Below are 19,140 nucleotides of genomic sequence, written 5' to 3' on the forward strand. Positions count from 1 at the left end.
CAGCCACAACTAGCAGGGAATTTGAGGCAGGATGGGAATAAAAACACTTGAAGTCTTGCAGTGGGCCACAATACTGTTATCTGTGTGATTAGCTATAGGATCTAAGAAGGCTGGTATGTGTCATAAGGTCTTTGCCAGTTCTAGATGAGCCTCATTAATTGGGAGGGCTACCCTCTTGAGCCAGCCACCTGGAAAATGTCCAAAAGCTTGTGAGTGCTCTCTTGCACAAGCTTAGATTGAATGCCTAAAGCCCAGCCTGTTTCCTCAGCAGGACCTGGTAAGACTTAAAATCCTCTGGAACAGGAGAATAGTGTGGGATCATTGAGTCGACAGGTGAGGAAGTCAGGTTAACAGTAATTGATGGATCCTCCTGTGGTACAACTGGTTCCTCCTGCATCACTGGCTGTTCGTGGGGAATAGTTTCTCTGTGTGCTTCCAATCTAGGTGGCTCTGCAAACTGCTTTGCCAAACATTCTGGCAACCTTCTGACTGAACTGGTGATCAAAACCTGGGGGCTCGGGAAACACCCCAGCAGTTCCAAAACAGCCACTGAACCCAACTGCGATGAGCTATCAAAATAGTCAGTTGGTATTGGGGGGTGCCAAACCAGATGAGGCCACTAACTGACCTGACTTATTTGTAGCCCATTGTGAAGATGCCAACATCGATACTGAGTTCGGGATGGTAGACTGTACCACAAATGCATCCCAAGACGTCGAGGGTATGGCGTTGTAAATTGATCCTCTATAGCACTGATGTTGATAATGTAGCTGCGGAAAGACTCTGTAGTCAGTGCCAAGGTATAAACTGTAAGCAGTACCCACTATGACGAACATTCCAGTAGCAAGGCCACAAACACCGAGCCAGAGAGAAAAACCAGTACTGAGGTTGAAGGCCATACTCGTGCTGACATTGTGTGTGCTGGTGCTGAAGATGGTACTGAGGCGAAATCTGTGCCACATTAGTTAACTGGTACCAATACTGGCACCGCTAACAGTCTCTGCACCAGAGACAGGCCCAGGACAGCGGAAGCCATTTTCACCGCTGTGGACTCCTGTACCACAGGACAGTTTGAGATGGAAGGCAGAGCAAATTCCTTAGCTGCCTCATAAGCTTTTGCTGTTGTCAGTACTAACAACAGTGATGCCAAAACAGAGTCTGTTGGTACCAGAATTGACAGCACAGTACTGGTATTTCCCTGCTGCAGTACCAGGGAGACAGAGATTGAACCAGGGGGTTGGACTAGATGACCTCCTGAGGTCCCTTCCAACCCTGAGATTCTATGATTCTATGAAGGCACAGCTCTACCCTGACTACCTGAAGAGTCCTGATGATGTTCCAAGTCTTTTTGTGAAGAACAAGAGGAACACTTCTTTGATTTCAAGTGGCTGTAGTCTATCTTATGGATCCTGATTCAGGGGAGACCCTGGAAAAGAAGACTGACTCCTCTTTCTCTGTGGAGAAGAATCTGAGTCCAGGCTTCTGTCCGAAACATCAGCGGGCAGGCAGCAGGGCACACAATTGAGGGTCCTGGAGCTGAGGCAGGCCTCACTGCCAGCTCTATTAGGTGTATGAGGAGCAGATTTCTGAAGACCTTCATTCTTTTCTTGAAATAATGACAGACACTGCACCTCTCCTTTGTATGTCCCTCATAAAGACACAAAAGGCAGCATGGGGTCTCTATTTGGAACTATACTGACTGGGAAAAAAATGTGTGATGTTCAAAAAGGCTTATTTCAGACATCCAAAAAATGTTCAAGCAAACAAAAAATAAAATAAAAAATAAGCCTTACAAGGCTTCTGTCAATGAAGCTTAATAAATAATAAGTGGTCCACTAAATGATATTACCTCACCCACCTTATCTCTCTAATGAAGCGTAATGTGATACAAAATGTCACGCCTAGCTGACTACCTTAACTTTCTAAAAGTTATGAAGAAGAGAATGTAATGCATTGTAATTCATGTAATTTATCTTTAAAAAAATAAACACTTTCTACACCTGTTTTACATATGCATACAGTATTCCTCCCATTCTCTATTTTCAGTTTGCATAGCAAGTTGTCCCATCTGTAAATAAGATATTCCAAAAGAAAATACTATCATATAGCACCATAAAATGTTCACATACAAAGCCATGTCACTTGTATTTCATATATACTCTACAAGAATCTGAACTCATAGATTCATAGATTCTAGGACTGGAAGGGACCTCGAGAGGTCATCGAGTCCAGTCCCCTGCCCTCATGGCAGGACCAAATACTGTCTAGACCATACCTGATAGACATTTATCTAGCCTACTCTTAAATATCTCCAGAGATGGAGATACCACAACCTCCCTTGGCAATTTATTCCAGTGTTTAACCACCCTGACAGTTAGGAACTTTTTCCTAACATACAACCTAAACCTCCTTTGCTGCAGTTTAAGCCCATTGCTTCTTGTTCTATCCTTAGAGGCTAAGGTGAACAAGTTTTCTCCCTTCTCCTTATGACACCCTTTTTGCAACTGTAATACTGGAGTTATAAATTTGACACATCTCAAAGTATGGAACACAGGATATTATCTAACATTGTGAACACAAAAAACCTGTTAATTCTACAAACTGTAGAACTTATAAATTTAATAATGAAATTCTTACCTAAATGGATCATGAAAATCCAGGTCAATAGGAAGACCATTTAGAAATAAACGTGCTTCTCCAGGCTGAATTCCGAGTATTTCATGGAAATGCTTGAAAGGGAAAGTGGAAAAATTGCTAGTTTTCTAAGATAAATGTCAACAATAAAACAAAAACTTATTTAGAACTTAAAATAAATCCTACTATAATACCTGCACATTTTATGGAATACATGGAAAATCTGATCTCCATATTTAAAAACAAATCCTTTCACCAGAATTTTAGCAGAAAAAAATAGAAAAAATCCTGTTCTAAACACAATCTTACATATTTCGAATGCTATTACAAATGAAAAAGCTATAGAAAACATAAAATGTGGTTTACGCTGGTTTTATAATATAAACATGATAGCATATTCTTAATGTTTCTTGTTAGAAAATTGATACTTCTCAGCAATATAGGAAAGTGGCACTTAATTCTTCAAAAACTATCCAGGCCATTTTCTCCCCAAACAAGCAAAAGCAAACAAAACCCCACCTTTGTTGCATACTACAGAATCGCCACTCAGGAGTAGCATATAAACATTGAAGGGCAGCTTCCTCAGATGTTAGCCTCTATATTACAAAATGCAAAACACAGGGTTTTGCAACATTTAAGAGACAAAGTCAAACTTAAAAACACACTTCTGTATAAAGAATTGTTACCTTCTAATATTACAGGTTAAATCACTAAAACTGTAAAGAGTTAAAGAAAAACTATTTTTCCATGTTTCCCCCCATTTGTTTCCTTTATGCATTTGATAGCACTTGCTATGCAGTTGCTGCTGTTAATAATCAGTTGCACTTCCTGTCTCATGAACTACACATGACATCACACTCCTGCGCTGCTCTGGAGGCAGCTCAGACATAAACACCCTCTTGTAGAGCTAGGGATGTAACAGCAGCAGCAGAGCAGCTGCTCTGAGTTTTGTGTGATGTGGATCTCTCTTTTTTCCCCTGGAAAAATTACACGGAAATGGAGCAAAAGGAACCAGTGGGCAAGAGAACATTTCTTCACTTCCAAAACTAGGCATGGGGTAGGGGAGCAATGACATTCTGAAAAGGGGAGAAAGTGAGCTCCTCTATCATGGTCAGACCTCTACATAGAGCTGGAACACTCCCTTACACTCCTCCTGGTGGACACCTGATACTAGTGAAGGCAATGCAACTCACCCACATGGGCCTAGATCACAAAGGGAGAAGATACTCTATACTGAACTGAGAAAAGAGACAAATTTAGCAACCAGAAAGGATAGTAGCATCTGAGTGGGGGCTACCACACATGCTTTCTAACTAAGAATGAGAAGAATCTGCATGATACTAGGCTGGAAGGGAGGAAACAAATAAGAGAAGGAGTGCCACTCAGTCTTTTCTCAGGACCAGCAAGGTATTTTGCTCTGAAAAGGAGACAGATATCCTATTCCCCAGTGTCTCTACTGTTGCTGGCAACAAGCCAGGGATAAGAAAATCAACAAGGACAAAAAAGACTCTTACCCCCAAGATGACAATCCCCATCACAAAAATTCAGGACCAGACCAGGAAAGCATGAGGATCAGCAGGGGTCTCTGAGATATGGCTCAGTCCCCACCAGAGGAGTAAGGAGAACCAAAATCAGGCATGTAAAGGAAGAAAAGCTGCTGCCTGTTGCTGGTGCATGAGAGGTGTGTCTGCATTCTAATAGAAAACCAATTGGAACCCTTTTCTATGCAAGTTACTCCATTTGTGTGATTCTTTCATACTGCAATAAAAAAGTAAAAAGTAGGAAATTTTGGTCAAAATTTATTCTGAAAATGTGCAGACGGGGCTCGGAAACTAGTCAACTTACCCAAAATTAGCTAACCAAGTTACCTCATTTTAGTTATATTGACTAGTTTCAAGATGGCAGGGTCCTTTTGAGACAGCATACTTATAACCACAGACTCAGGAAATGAAAAGGTAAGAGCTAGATTGTCAGCATATAACAGAAGCCCTGAGTAGGAGGCACACAATCCTTCTCCCAACTCCATCATCTCTTGGAATGGTACTATGTTTCTTAGGTTAGCTAACCCTTCCACCGACCCATGTATAGTGGAGACATGACATGACATCTCCTGGAGGAGCACAGAGGGGATAGTCCCTCAGACAGGATAAAATTAAACTGTGCCACACCTGAGTTTACCTCTAGTGCAGAGGGACTCCTTGTAAACATATGCAAGGCAATGTCCCTTAACCAGAAAAATAGTTTTAGAAACATATGCTATATATGTACAATACATTTGAGTTAAGATTATAGAAAAATTTACATTTCCTGCCTTTGTGATTTTAACCATACAGACTTAACACTGCATTGCACAGATTTTCACATTTAATTTCTTTATTCATTTATAAAAGATTAAATTATAAATTGCTTGGGCATAGTAATATTACCATTTAAATGCCTGGACACTTACATGCCCTTGGGTGATAAGCCAGAGGATGCTGAACTCCTTTTTTGGCTGCTGTTATTGTTTACATTATAGTAACTGTATCTTCATAACTGAGATAGAACTTGAAAATTACCATCAACTGCTGTAAAACTCATGGAGGATTCCTAAAAATATGGGATGTTTATGTGTCTGCAATTTCCTCCCATGCTGCTATTAAGCAATGGAGACAGCTTTGTTTAGAAACACTGCTTTGTTTTTCAGTGGGGCGCTTTCATAGTGTGCCATCTCTGCTGAATTACGACAGAGCTATCTGTGCTGCCTCAGTTAGCCTTCTGAGGAAGAGAATTATTTTAGGCACTCTTGACTGTTAATTCAATAATACCCTTCTTAGAGCTGATTTGTTATAAAAACTCTTACAAAAAAGATCATAACGAAAAGTCCCAAATAAAAAGTATTCTGGCTTTCAGGATTCCTCTTACATCTGCCCTCTATGCTCTGTTCCCAGTTCCCTCAGAGGTCTCTCTATGGGCTTGTCTACACTTCAGATGCTGCAGCTGCATCACTTCAGTGAAGTGCTACCTACACTGACAGGAGGGATTCTCCCATCAGCATAGGTACTCTACCTCCACAAGAGGCAGTAGATAGGTCAATGGGAGAATTCGCCCATCAACTGAGAGCTGTCTACACTAGGGGTAGGTTGTCTTAACTGCATCACTTAGGGGTATGGATTCTTCACACCTGTAAGCAACATAGTAATACCGACCTAATTTCCTAGTGTAGACCAGGCCTTAGTCTTTAATCCTCTTTTCATGGCAGGAGCACCAGCCCCCCTCCTGGAGCTGGGCGGCAATGTATCTCTTAGTCTGTATCTTCTCCTTATGGCAGAATCCCCAGCTCTCATTTTGGAGCCAGATAATTCAAAAAATTATTATCCCTCTCCTTAATAGGAGGCCCCAGTTTCCCTTCTGGAGCAGGGGGCACATCATCTCCCTCAGCTTGACCCCTGGGTCCACAGCCTCAGAGAGTTTGGCAGCCTTTCTGCTGGTGTCTGCCCCCTGCTAATTCAAGGCCCTATAGAAGCTTCTTACTCCTTACAATGCCTGCAGGCATCTGCCCCACTATGTTGGAGGAAGCCAGCATTTATGCTGGCTCCTTCTCCCAGCTCATTCCTTGTTGTCAGAGTAAGAGGGGACCTCTGACTCCACCCTATCTGCAAAGCTCCAGGTCCCAGGTCCTTAAAGATACAGCAACAGGATCCCTTCTAAATGCTACTTCTTCCTGGCACCTCTTTTCTCTCTTCCCATATCTTCTCCACCTTTGCACAGGAGAACACCCAAAACTCTTAAAGGACCACAGCAGGTGACAGACAGTAGGCAGTACAGCTCTTAAGGGGCAAACTACCCTATCACAGGAACCTACTATCTCCTTCATGCAAATTATTTCAGTAGCCTTCTGAAAACTTAAATCCTTGGGCCTTTCCAAGCTGGTCAGTGAGAATATGTACGATATCAAATGGGCTGGAGCTTCATGATCCCTTTCTTTAAAAATATTAGCAGACTTCTACTGAGTGTGCCCAAAATTGAGCTTTCAATTACTCGTATATTTCATATTATCATTAAATACCATAAAACTAATAGGCACTCGTTGCTGACTGGGATGACTGCTCTTCTTTTTTTGTCATAACTCTACAGTATCTGATAGAAAGTGAGTATTCTCCTGGACCACAAGAACGCAGGATTTTCCATCAGGAGCCAGTTTTTAAATCAAGATTTGGATGTTTCTAAAAAACAAAAAAACCCTTGGAATTATCCTAGGGAAGTTTTATGGCCTGTGTTATACATCATACTAGATGATCATAATGGTTCCTTCTGGCCTTGGTATCTATGAAGGTCCAGAGCCTGTGTCATCCACCTGAGAAAGTCATGAAAATTGCTGTACTGCCAAAGTGAAGTAGCAGAAGAACGAACACTAACATGAGGAAAGAAGGAAGATGGATGACACACAGGTTGTTCCTAAACCTCCTTCGGACACAAAGAATCTTCAGTTACCATCTTCAGGAGGTACCAGGCATCATTCAAATAAGAACAGAAAGTTGGACAAGTTCTCATTGATCATATCAATGAACATATGGGTCTTCCAGGGGAAAAAAAGGAGAAAGAAAGTCCATGTTTCTCCAAAGCTTTTAATAGGAGACTTTCCTCAGTAGGCTGATTGATATATGCCTACCAGACCAATGGATGTTGAGTCTATAAGGACAAGATGGCTGGCCATTAGTCATATTCAAAGGAGTTGGGGAGGCCAAAGTTGGATAACCTGGTCTCCCAGAAATTGCAGCATCTTCTAACATGGGAGCTAGGGCTCAGCCCACAGACTTGGAGAATGAAGACCCAGGCACGAAGGGTGGATTTTAGACCCAAGAGCCTCTAGAGAAAAACTCGGACTCCATCAGCAATGGCAACAAGATCAACTTCTAGAACACTCATATGTGAACTAGTGGCTCTGAGTAAGTACTGCACGCTGATGAAAGCAGAGTTTCAGAGGGCAGAGCCTTAATTAGTTCCAAAGGAAAAGGAGAAGGTACATCCCAAATGGTAACCAAGGCCATAGAGCGGCAGCTCACAGAACTGACACGGGATCGGTTCTCACCATAGGCGTTGATACAGAGTATTCCAGCTTTTTGCAATGCCTGGGGATGGGTCACTGATGTGATTGGAACTGAGGAATGTTGATGAGCTGGCAACAGTTTGAAGGGTGAAAAAATTCTTGCAGCAGCTTTCACAGTCCTCCCAGTGCTCTGGGGGGAAAGCCAGGCAAGATGGATCAGGCATTTGGTGAGGACCCCCCTTACACATACTGATGGTAGCAGGTATGGTCACCCACAGTGGAAATCTCACCATTACTGAAGGCACAGTGCTGAGTCCCACATGCGTGGATCTACAAATAGACCAGAGTTAACTACAATGCACAGATTGCAACTGGCCAGTTCAAGAGGTACAAAATCTACTAAATAAAACTACAAAAAGCAAGAATTAAAACTAGAGGTAACAGTCACAAGGCATGGAAACATAAGTCTAAAGGATTTCCTCGTCCTCTGTTACTGCAGTAGGAAGAGAACTGGGTAGGATTAGACATGAGGCTCATTATGTAACTTCATACCAGACATTTGGCTCTATCAGGGAGCGTCCATCTGGCCCCAACATTACTGCTTTCAAAGGCATTCCTACTCTGATGCAGAGAGTCTTTAAGCTTCCAAAAGTGGGATTTCTTCTTCAACACTTACCCAAATGGTCGGCCATAGAGATTGTTTGCCATTTGGTCCGTTCCTACATGGTTGCAAGGCCCCGACAGCCCGAGAGTCCAACATCTGAACAGACTTGATGAACCCATGTAATAGGGGGTCTGCCTCTTGGCTGCCTCTACCTCTTGGTTGGTGGAATTGTATTACGGATGTTACAAGCCACCTGGAGAACAGCGTTCACTGGAAAATCTTGTGGCATTCCCACATGTATAAAAAGCATAAGGCCCTGTCTGAGGACAAGGGCCCCGGTAGTTTGTAGACCAGAGTGACCATAAACATCTGCATTACAGATGCATTGGCATTCACATTTTGTGTGGAAAGCCTCCAGCTTTCCCAGTCTGAGCAGCGTAGTTTCCAGGTTTTGCAGGTTTTTGCAGTATGGGGAGGATACAGCTTGAATAGATCCTGAACTTGGTTGTTGAGCTGAGATGATGTTGATTCCGTATTCATTGTAAATGACCCATGGCAGATGCTGCTATGCCAATGCAATGGAGAACCTCTGTGTGAGAGTTGGAGGAACTGGTGAGTATAGAACCCAAATAGCAAAAGCTGGAGATGGCTGTTTCATTATTCAAAGAGATTGGAGTCACTGGTGGACCTGGTCCTAGATTTTGCAGCTTTGTCTTTGACCATGAAACATGGAGGCCAATCTTGGCTAACTCCTCCTCCATTTGTTGGAGTGCCTTATGAAACCTGTCAGAGGTCTGTATCAAAAGAGCAATGTCATAAACGTAGTCAAGGCCTCTCTCATTAACAGAGATCACCAATCTTAATGCCTATGGACCTGACAGAATGCATTAAGTCCATTGCCCAACAAAAGAGTGCAGGGAACAAGATGCAGGCCTTCCTGACACCAGATACTGATTTAAAAGGTGCAGACACCCAATTCCCCAGATGTACACAGGCAGTGGTTTCATTTTGCAGCTCTCTAATCAAGTCCAACAGACTGGAAGGGACATCTATGCCCTTTAAGGGCACTAAGTGGGGGTTGATACGAACAATACTAAAAGAAGAAGGTCTAGTCATATAGTTGGCAAATTACTGCACTTGCAGATGTGTTGTATTTAACAGGTATTTTGAATTATTCACATACAGCATTCCTTAGTACAGACTCTTACAGTTGGATGTCATTTTGACTACATTCAATCATATGGTTTTCAACCTTTAATATGTTTTAGTCATTTCCTCTCATTACATTTTCTATTCAACTTCCATTATCTGAGAAGGGAATCATTCAGTTATGCACAGCATGAGATCATATCTTCCCTGCTGCTAGATGGATGCACTGTAGCTCAAGAAGTTGCATGACAATTTAATGCACTGTAATGGTGATGTTTAGAAAGTTGCCTAACTTTTATTCATGCAAAATAATTTATTTTTTATTATTTTAAAGTTATATGCTGTAGTACTGATGTTTTACTGTCCCTTCCTTTAAATTATCCTCGTCAGTTAATTCCAGATGGGTATTATTTGCTCGTATCTGGGGTTTTTTTTAATTGTTCTGTTTGGGGGAGGTGTTTTTATTTGATGGTCTTGCCTTTTGTTTGTTTTTGTATAACTAAAGCTAAACTACAACTCCAAATTTATTTATTTTGCTGGCCTTGTTGAGCAATAGGGCCATTTACTACTTTTGGGTAAGAGAGAAAAGTGTTAGGGAAATTACAAATTTATATTGTAAACAGTATGGGTTCCATAATCTCTTTCAGTCAAACAAAGATAGTGTTAACTTGAAGCTCATTAAATGAGGATTATTAAAAAAAAAAGGAATGCTGAGGGAGGGCTAAACTGAAGGACTACATACTGCTTACACCCACATGACCATAGCTCTGTAAGAGCAATACTTAAAATTATTTTTAAGTATGTCTAAGTATAAACTGACTAGATACTGAATTCAGTAACTAGTTATTTTGGCTTCTGCATATTTTTGTAAGTTTTAAAGTACAATATTAAGTTTGGATGAACAGTTTAAGTCCGTTGTAATGAGAGTACGATGATGGAGTATGTCTAGTAGGAAAGAGGCTGAATTGTTAGCTGTTAATTTCCAAACTTGCCCAGGTTGGGCTTTTAAAGGTGTAAACAGAATTTTTGTAAAGAAAAAAAAAATTGTTTTAGAGTATTAGCTGAAATTCATTAAAACTTATTTTCAACCTTAGCCCTATTTTTATTGAGTTTGATTTTTTGTTCATGGATCAGAATCAAGTCAGAAACTTTAGTCTTCAGTTCCAAGAAGTGGAGAAAGTTTGTATCCTCCACGGAAGTCATTACCCTTGTCCTCTTCTCATATGGAAATAGTTGCTGAAAAGTTATCAGTCTCCTCAGAATTTAAGTAGAGCGCTCATCTTCAGCAATTTTCCTCCTGATTTCCAAAAAAGTTTGTAGGTAGCTGCATCAACATGGGTGGTAGAAGGATCAGTGCAGGTAGAATAAGCATTGACATCAGCTGTGCTAACACTACTGTCACAGTAAGTTCCACTGGTAACTGAGATGGGATGTGCATCATGTGCTATGGTACAGGTCACAGATTTCATTGCTGGTGTCACCAAAACTTCCACAGTGCTGTGGATTCCAACTTGTCCAATATGAGAATGTTGTTTTTTGGGATTAAGGCTGTTGCAAAAACAATCTAATGATAGAGGTCATTAGATTATGCAATAACTCTTGCTATAGCCGCTTAGAATCAAATATCACACAGTCACTGCTTAAAGAGATGGCTGGCAAGCCAAGAACAATGTTCGCTGGGAATCAGGTGACAACTGTTCCCCTCTTAGCACAGATTGAGCACAGAATTTTGGAGATTATGTCTTGTTTAACACTCAGAAGACAGTGCTGCTGTGTCCCAGTGACACAAATGCAATCAGATCTTGCAGGACTCTATACACATAAGAATGCTGACACTGGGTTTATCTTTTCACTGGACCTGCACTAAATCAGGCTGACAGGAATTTGTAACAACCAGCTTTAAACATCAAGTCTGGATGTTACTTTGAAGTAGAGAATGACTAGTCCTTTGAAATGAAGTAATTTCAGCTCCCTTGTGCTAGAACAGGTGCAATTAAGGTAGACCAACTAAGAGGCAGGGCAGCACCTGGATGGGGCTATAAACATCCAGGCTTTCAGTAAGAAAGGGGGATGATCAATGAGCAAGAGCAACAGGGAGTGGTTGCCAAAGTCCTCTGGGAGGGGAAGCAGTGGGAACCGGTGGGGCGGGGGGAGGAGAAGAGAAGGGCATCCAGGGAGAAAGCTCTGGGAGACAGTGCTCATTTAAAAGAGCACGGAAGAACCCTGCTAGAGGCTGTGAAGCAGAAGGGAGTTAAAGGAAAGGGGAAAACCTCCTGGGAGCTGTAGCCCAGGGTGAGCTAAGGAACTGGGTTGTTGATTTTGCTCATGTTTGGAAAATAAAATTGTTTACAATAAGATGCTGAGTATGGTAGTGGGTCCTTTAAGGGCTGGGGACAAGCCAGTGCCTTACAGAAGGTTCTCAGGTACATTCTTTGAAAGACCTGAAAGTACAGAGCGACATCTAAGCACATATTTTACACTGAAGACAACCATAATCTTTACTCAGGCAGAAGACCTTGTAATCATGTCTCTTCATTAGCAACACAATTTGTCTAGGTCACTCTGTACCCTCACCCCCCAGCTTAGTGTCATCTGCGAACTTGCTGAGGGTGCAAGCCATCCCATCATCCCATCATTCAGATCATTAATAAAGATGTTGAACAAAACTGGTCTCAGGTTTTGCTCAATATGCTCATAAAGGAAATGATGTTGGGATAATGAGTGAAGGGGTATTATGAAACATTTAGAATTAAGGGGGTTCTCACTTGGTCACACTTTGAAAGCATGGACAAAAGAGTAGAAATCCATCTAGATGGGAATTTTTGGACAACTGCATGTTATGTACAAAAATTCACACAGTACATGCTTCATAAATTATGTGACCTTTTTGATAGAAAAATGTACACTGTATATATGCATTTAAATATTCTACTAATATATGTTTGAAACAGTTTAATTAAGATTAACCCCCCCCCCATAAGGTTTACTTAAATATTAATGGTCTGATTTCCCAACAAGATGAGTATCTGCAGCTCCCATTCATTTCAATGGGAGTTGGGTTGCTTAGCAGTCTTACAAACCAGCCTCGTGTCCTTTCATTAACTAAGGACAGAGCATAGTTAGTGAATCAAACACAAGAGAAGTGAAGAAAAAGAAATCAATTACTTAAATTTAGGAACAGAATAAATGTTTAAATGATTTCCTCCTCTATTAGAAATCAGTTAAAAGTTGCTACATTAATACAAAAATGTCCCATGGCTGTAATTTGATAGTCACTTTATGTATAATTCAAGGAACAAGGGCAAACCTTCTGATTTTTCTCTATTTCATTTCGCATTTGTTGGTTTACAGGAATTCTGGTCAAAGATCTGTAGGAATAAAATATTGGTATTACTCAGCTATTCTACATTTAAACAAACGTTCTTCCTTACCTAATATATGTTATTTTAAGGGGTACCGTGATCAGCCTTAAAAAAAAAATCCCAAATCTAAACATTTACGGTTACCTCAATATTTACAATATTATTTCACCTTCTTTATATTAATTTTAGGGAATAGCTAGCATTTTGTACATACTGAAGTTACTTAAGTATCCAAGATATATTCTCTTACTTCATAATTTCAAATCTGGATGTTAAAGTTATTTACCTCCATATCTAGGCAACTAAATCAAAGTGGTCTGAAGCTCTCAGTTTTGACGTTAGGCTATTGGAAAGTGTTATGAACAACCAATTACAAGTTCAAAGTATTATTAATAATGGGTATCTTTACTTATTCACAAACTTTTTCCTATATCTACAGCAACCATAGTTTGGCTCCCTTCACCATTTAAGAAAGTTGTGGAAGGCTTTACCAACTTTATTTCATGGATGTGAAAATATGCCTCTGAAAATATAATCCATCTTCAACAAAGACCACTAGAAAAAGTGCAGGAAGTATATCATGCTGCCTCAAGAGGCTGTCAGAGGCTTTTTAGTTCATTTTTTGCAAAGACAAACAAAGCTTTCTTTTTTGAGATTTAGCTGCCAGAAAGACTCATGAACCCATTCTAACACTTCAGGGCAAGGATGGATTCATTAGTGAAACATGAATATAGTGAAAGTCAGAGAAAACGATTACTTCTGAGATGGTGTGGGGACAACCTCAGTTTCCACAAATAAGCTTTACTTCCCTTTGAACATGCTAAGAAGTCTTGATTGCCTGACACCTCCCCAGAAAGCGTGTCAGTTACTGCCTTGCTCCTTATGGTAAAATATTCTTCTCATAGTGAGAACAGGACAACTTAAAGCCTCAATACCTGCAAGATGTACAGATGAGTTTTTTTTTCTTTGATTTAGCTTTCTCTTATTCCATGCTTTCAGATAATAAATTTCTAAAGGAAGAAAATGGTGGCAAGACAACACTAAGGCAGTCACTGTCCTATATGAGGCAGGAATAAAATTGGAAAAAAACAGAAGTAAGAGCTATAGAGGACAAAAAATTCCTAGATGGTAAATAGTTATCATTCTGCCTGTCAAAGGGAGTGAAGAGGAACAACTCAGGGTCTATGATCTCAGAGAGAAAGCTACAAAAATACAGACTAGATTGTGTGTTATAAAGATGTTGATGTCAGTAATTGTTTGGGAAGATGTGAATACTCACTCGTGCCTTCACATCTCATGAATAATACAGTCATCCCAAATTCATCCTTATAAAACTTTTATAACCACACAACCACGTTTATTCTCTATGCATACACAAACACACTAAATATCCTATTATCTGTGTCAAATGTTTATTTTTTTATTTTTTTTTTAAGTATAAAATTTTAATGCAGGAGAGCAAGAATGGAAACGATATAGAATAATAATTTCTTTCAAAAATGAAAACGGATTTAAATGAAAAATTTATAATAAAGAAAATATAAGCACAAGGATTGATAAGAACACCTCAAACTAGCTTAACGATGCCAGCAAAACACCCAATTGAGAAATGAAGCACAAGGGATAGGAAAAAAACACCATTAAGCTAAAAGCCTGAAAGCAATTGGCTCTGCAGCACAGAGTTTTGAGAGAGCCTGCTACCAGCAATAAGCATCATTTAGAGACATAGCTTATATAACATTTTCCCCCATCAGAAAGTATTTCTGTAACTGATGGGAATTAATACTGAGAGTTAATTTAGCCAAAGGAATAATTTAGCCACTAAATAAGTAGGACAAATCACAAAGCTAAAAACTGAAGAGCGAAACATGTAAACACCAACACAGTAAATACCATTCTGGCCGTGTATGAATACTTTCAAACAGTCATGAAGTAGCTAGTCACTGTTTAAGAAAAAATAACTTGGTCCTATTTGAATCTGACTACATTTGGCATAATTTGTAGTTTATTATTATTATTATTGTATTATTATTATTAGTAGTAGTGGTAGTATAAAATTAGCTCCTAGAGGCCTCAAGCAGAATCAGTGCTCCATCATGTCTAGCTACAAATCAGAACACAGTCCCTGTCCAAGGAGTTTACAATCTAAATAGAGAAGACACAGAAAAATAGAGGCAGAACACTATGGAAGGGGGAAAAGAGCAGACAAAGCTGTCATGACATTAACAGGAACCTAACATCACATGTGTTATCTTAAATGCTTGTAGGGTGGGTTTTTTTGTAATAAGATAAGACAAGTGAACAACAGATGATATTAATGAATCACTAACTGTCCCTGTGCCTAGCTATTATCATTAGGCATGGTGTCATGTTTTCGGGGGAGGCAGGTTATGAAAAAAATTTGAAGGGGAGAGGACAGTAGTGGAGAACTGAGAAGAACATTTCATGCATAAGAGGGAGCATGGAAGAAGATGTAAAACCGCTTGTGGAAGAGATGTCAAAAGTGGTCAAAATGTCATCATGGACATGCTAATAAAATGAAGTATTGTGTTTTTGTAAATAGAGATGAGCACTTAAAGCTGACAAAATACACAAAATATTTAGCAATGATGCATAAAAGATACTTAAAGATACATGAAAGATACTGAACTGAAATGTATAATAGACGATTTATCTCTGGTTATGCTATGTTATACTAACGGTCAGACTTTTCAGTTTTAGTACTTTCCATTTTCACTATTATAAACAACAAATTTAAAAATAATAAAATGAGCTCCAAACAACATAAAGGAATCTGAAAAATGGGTAAGAGAAGAGTATACAGTACAGCGATGCACAAGTAGATATGTTTATTCAGAAAGCATCATTTTAACCAAACTGTAATTACTTATTATGATGCATATAAGTTAAATGTGTAAGGGGAGAACATTAGGACATACAAAGCAGTACAGTGAGGTCAATGAACATTCCAGAACCCCACCCATCGAGACTTAAATTAACCTCCATCAGCAGCTAAGTGGTTATTAATAAGACTACTAAGTCATTTTCAGAAGGTTTTTGTAATATTTAAACTGTTGCGGTGTTTGTCTTTCTTTATTAACGGGGGAGGGATAGCTCAGTGGTTTGAGCATTGGGCTGCTAAACCCAGGGTTGTGAGTTCAATCTTTGAGGGGCCATTTAGGGATTTGGGGATTGATCCTGCTTTGAGCAGGGGGTTGGACTAGATGATTTCCTGAGGTCCCTTCCAACCCTAATAATCTATGATTAATCTTTTTCTCTTTCATCTGGATAAAATGTAAATATATACCACTAAGATAAATGCTTATTAAAAGTATAACTTTTAATATGCTCAAAATATTAAAATTTGTAAATTATGCATGGATATCAGGAAACTCAAGGTATGTACTAGTACTGCATATTGTTATAGAATTATGTAATAGCCAGATACTTACAAACTGGTAAATTGCATGTCAACTAACAAAAAAAAGCTGTATTTTTTTTTAATCTTCCAAGCATGTCACTTGTTTCACTGTCTGCAAACTGTCAAATGAACTGGCCTCTCTTAAATTAGAAGATGTTATTTCATAAATACTAACTCATGCTGACCTTTCTTCTAGGAAACAGAATGAGACATGAAAATGAAGCTCACCGCTAGAAAGCCTGGGAAAAGGACACTTCTAAAGTTTTAAACTTTTCTTTTACATAAAAGGACCATTTTTGGATACAAATGTCACTTTTTAATTTTAATTTGACAAATACAGTTTTGTGTTTTGATTTAAATATTTGTCTACAATATTTACAAAAGTGGAAGTCAAATCCTAGTGAGGCAAATAGAAAGGAGCACAAACACTGCCAACTTAAATGCAAGAGTGTAATAAGAAAAGCCAAAGAGGAGTTTGAAGAACGGCTAGCCAAAAACTCCAAAGGTAATAACAAAATGTTTTTTAAGTACATCAGAAGCAGGAAGCCTGCTAAACAACCAGTGGGGCCCCTTGATGATCAAAATTCAAAAGGAGCGCTTAAAGACGATAAAGTCATTGCGGAGAAACTAAATGGATTCTTTGCTTCAGTCTTCACGGCTGAGGATGTTAGGGAGATTCCCAAACCTGAGCTGGCTTTTGTAGGTGACAAATCTGAGGAACTGTCACAGATTGAAGTGTCACTAGAGGAGGTTTTGGAATTAATTGATAAACTCAACATTAACAAGTCACCGGGACCAGATGGCATTCACCCAAGAGTTCTGAAAGAACTCAAATGTGAAGTTGCGGAACTATTAACTAAGGTTTGTAACCTGTCCTTTAAATCGGCTTCGGTACCCAATGACTGGAAGTTAGCTAATGTAACGCCAATATTTAAAAAGGGCTCTAGGGGTGATCCCGGCAATTACAGACCGGTAAGTCTAACGTCGGTACCGGGCAAATTAGTTGAAACAATAGTAAAGAATAAAATTGTCAGACACATAGAAAAACAAACTCTTGAGCAATAGTCAACATGGTTTCTGTAAAGGGAAATCGTGTCTTACTAATCTATTAGAGTTCTTTGAAGAGGTCAACAAACATGTGGACAAGGGGGATCCGGTGGACATAGTGTACTTGGATTTCCAGAAAGCCTTTGACAAGGTCCCTCACCAAAGGCTCTTACGTAAATTAAGCTGTCATGGGATAAAAGGAAAGGTCCTTTCATGGATTGAGAACTGGTTAAAGGACAGGGAACAAAGGGTAGGAATTAATGGTAAATTCTCAGAATGGAGAGGGGTAACTAGTGGTGTTCCCCAAGGGTCAGTCCTAGGACCAATCCTATTCAATTTATTCATAAATGATCTGGAGAAAGGGGTAAACAGTGAGGTGGCAAAGTTTGCAGATGATACTAAACTACTCAAGATAGTTAAGACCAAAGCAGATTGTGAAGAACTTCAAAAGATCTCACAAAACTAAGTGATTGGGCAACAAAATGGCAAATGAAATTTAATGTGGATAAATGTAAAGTAATGCACATTGGAAAAAATAACCCCAACTATACATACAACATGATGGGGGCTAATTTAGCTACAACGAGTCAGGAAAAGATCTTGGAGTTATCGTGGATAGTTCTCTGAAGATGTCCACGCAGTGTGCAGAGGCGGTCAAAAAGCAAACAGGATGTTAGGAATCATTAAAAGGGGATAGAGAATAAGACTGAGAACATATTATTGCCCTTATATAAATCCATGGTACGCCCACATCTCGAATACTGTGTACAGATGTGGTCTCCTCACCTCAAAAAGATATTCTAGCACTAGAAAAGGTTCAGAAAAGTGCAACTAAAATGATTAGGGGTTTAGAGAGGGTCCCATATGAGGAAAGATTAAAGAGGCTAGGACTCTTCAGTTTGGAAAAGAGAAGACTAAGGGGGGACATGATAGAGGTATATAAAATCATGAGTGATGTTGAGAAAGTGGATAAGGAAAAGTTATTTACTTATTCCCATAATACAAGAACTAGGGGTCACCAAATGAAATTAATAGGCAGCAGGTTTAAAACAAATAAAAGGAAGTTCTTCTTCACGCAGCACACAGTCAACTTGTGGAACTCCTTACCTGAGGAGGTTGTGAAGGCTAGGACTATAACAATGTTTAAAAGGGGACTGGATAAATTCATGGTGGCTAAGTCCATAAATGGCTATTAGCCAGGATGGGTAAGAATGGTGTCCCTAGCCTCTGTTCGTCAGAGGATGGAGATGGATGGCAGGAGAGAGATCACTTGATCATTGCCTGTTAGGTTCACTCCCTCAGGGGCACCTGGCATTGGCCACTGTCGGTAGACAGATACTGGGCTAGATGGACCTTTGGTCTGACCCGGTACGGCCTTTCTTATGTTCTTATGTTCTTACAACCCAAACTTTGCAGAATTGCGCTAGTTCATGATAGCCAGAAAATTAATACTCCACTTTCATTGTCCAACATGGGTGATGTACAAAAAAATAAATAGTATAAATAATGAAAAGTAAATTTTATTATTAAAATTATTTCAGTTGAACTATTAAAGTATCATTGCTAATTCAAGTTAGAAAATGTAATTTATTTTGTTCAATGGGCCTGATTCTTCTCTGATTTACTCATTCAACTCCACTGACTTCAGCAGAATTACTCATCATTTATGACAGGTTATGTCAGTGGAGAATCAGAATACATGAATTCTTTTTACTTGATGAGTTTTTTCAATTTAAGACTGCTATAGGCACACACCCATCAATTTAAAAATAATATTTTATCTGATTTTAACTTAGTGTTAAAAGTAATATCAAAGATTTGTATAACTAAAAAAAATTAGAGTGATAGAATCTATTTTTATTTCTTGTCTGTTTATGTCTATTTTCATTACAGT

The 19,140-nt window shown here is 39.4% G+C and overlaps 1 protein-coding gene across 12 annotated transcripts in view; it reads right to left on the reverse strand.

Moving 5' to 3' along the window:
- UGGT2 (UDP-glucose glycoprotein glucosyltransferase 2) overlaps window positions 1–19,140 on the reverse strand; it is a 413,106-nt gene that overhangs the window by 194,033 nt on the left and 199,933 nt on the right. For all 12 annotated transcript variants that reach the window (XR_005588059.1, XR_005588057.1, XM_039499669.1 and 9 more), the window contains 2 exons: window positions 12,724–12,784; window positions 2,638–2,729 (listed from right to left, as the gene is read on the reverse strand). Coding sequence is in view for 10 of the 12 variants with exons in the window: in XM_039499669.1 (XP_039355603.1) it covers window positions 2,638–2,729; window positions 12,724–12,784 (153 nt within the window). In the remaining 2 variants the exon portion in view is untranslated. The remainder of the gene's footprint in view (window positions 1–2,637; window positions 2,730–12,723; window positions 12,785–19,140) is intronic.

Source organism: Mauremys reevesii, linkage group 1, assembly GCF_016161935.1.
Source record: "Mauremys reevesii isolate NIE-2019 linkage group 1, ASM1616193v1, whole genome shotgun sequence".
Taxonomy (NCBI): Eukaryota; Metazoa; Chordata; order Testudines; family Geoemydidae; genus Mauremys; species Mauremys reevesii.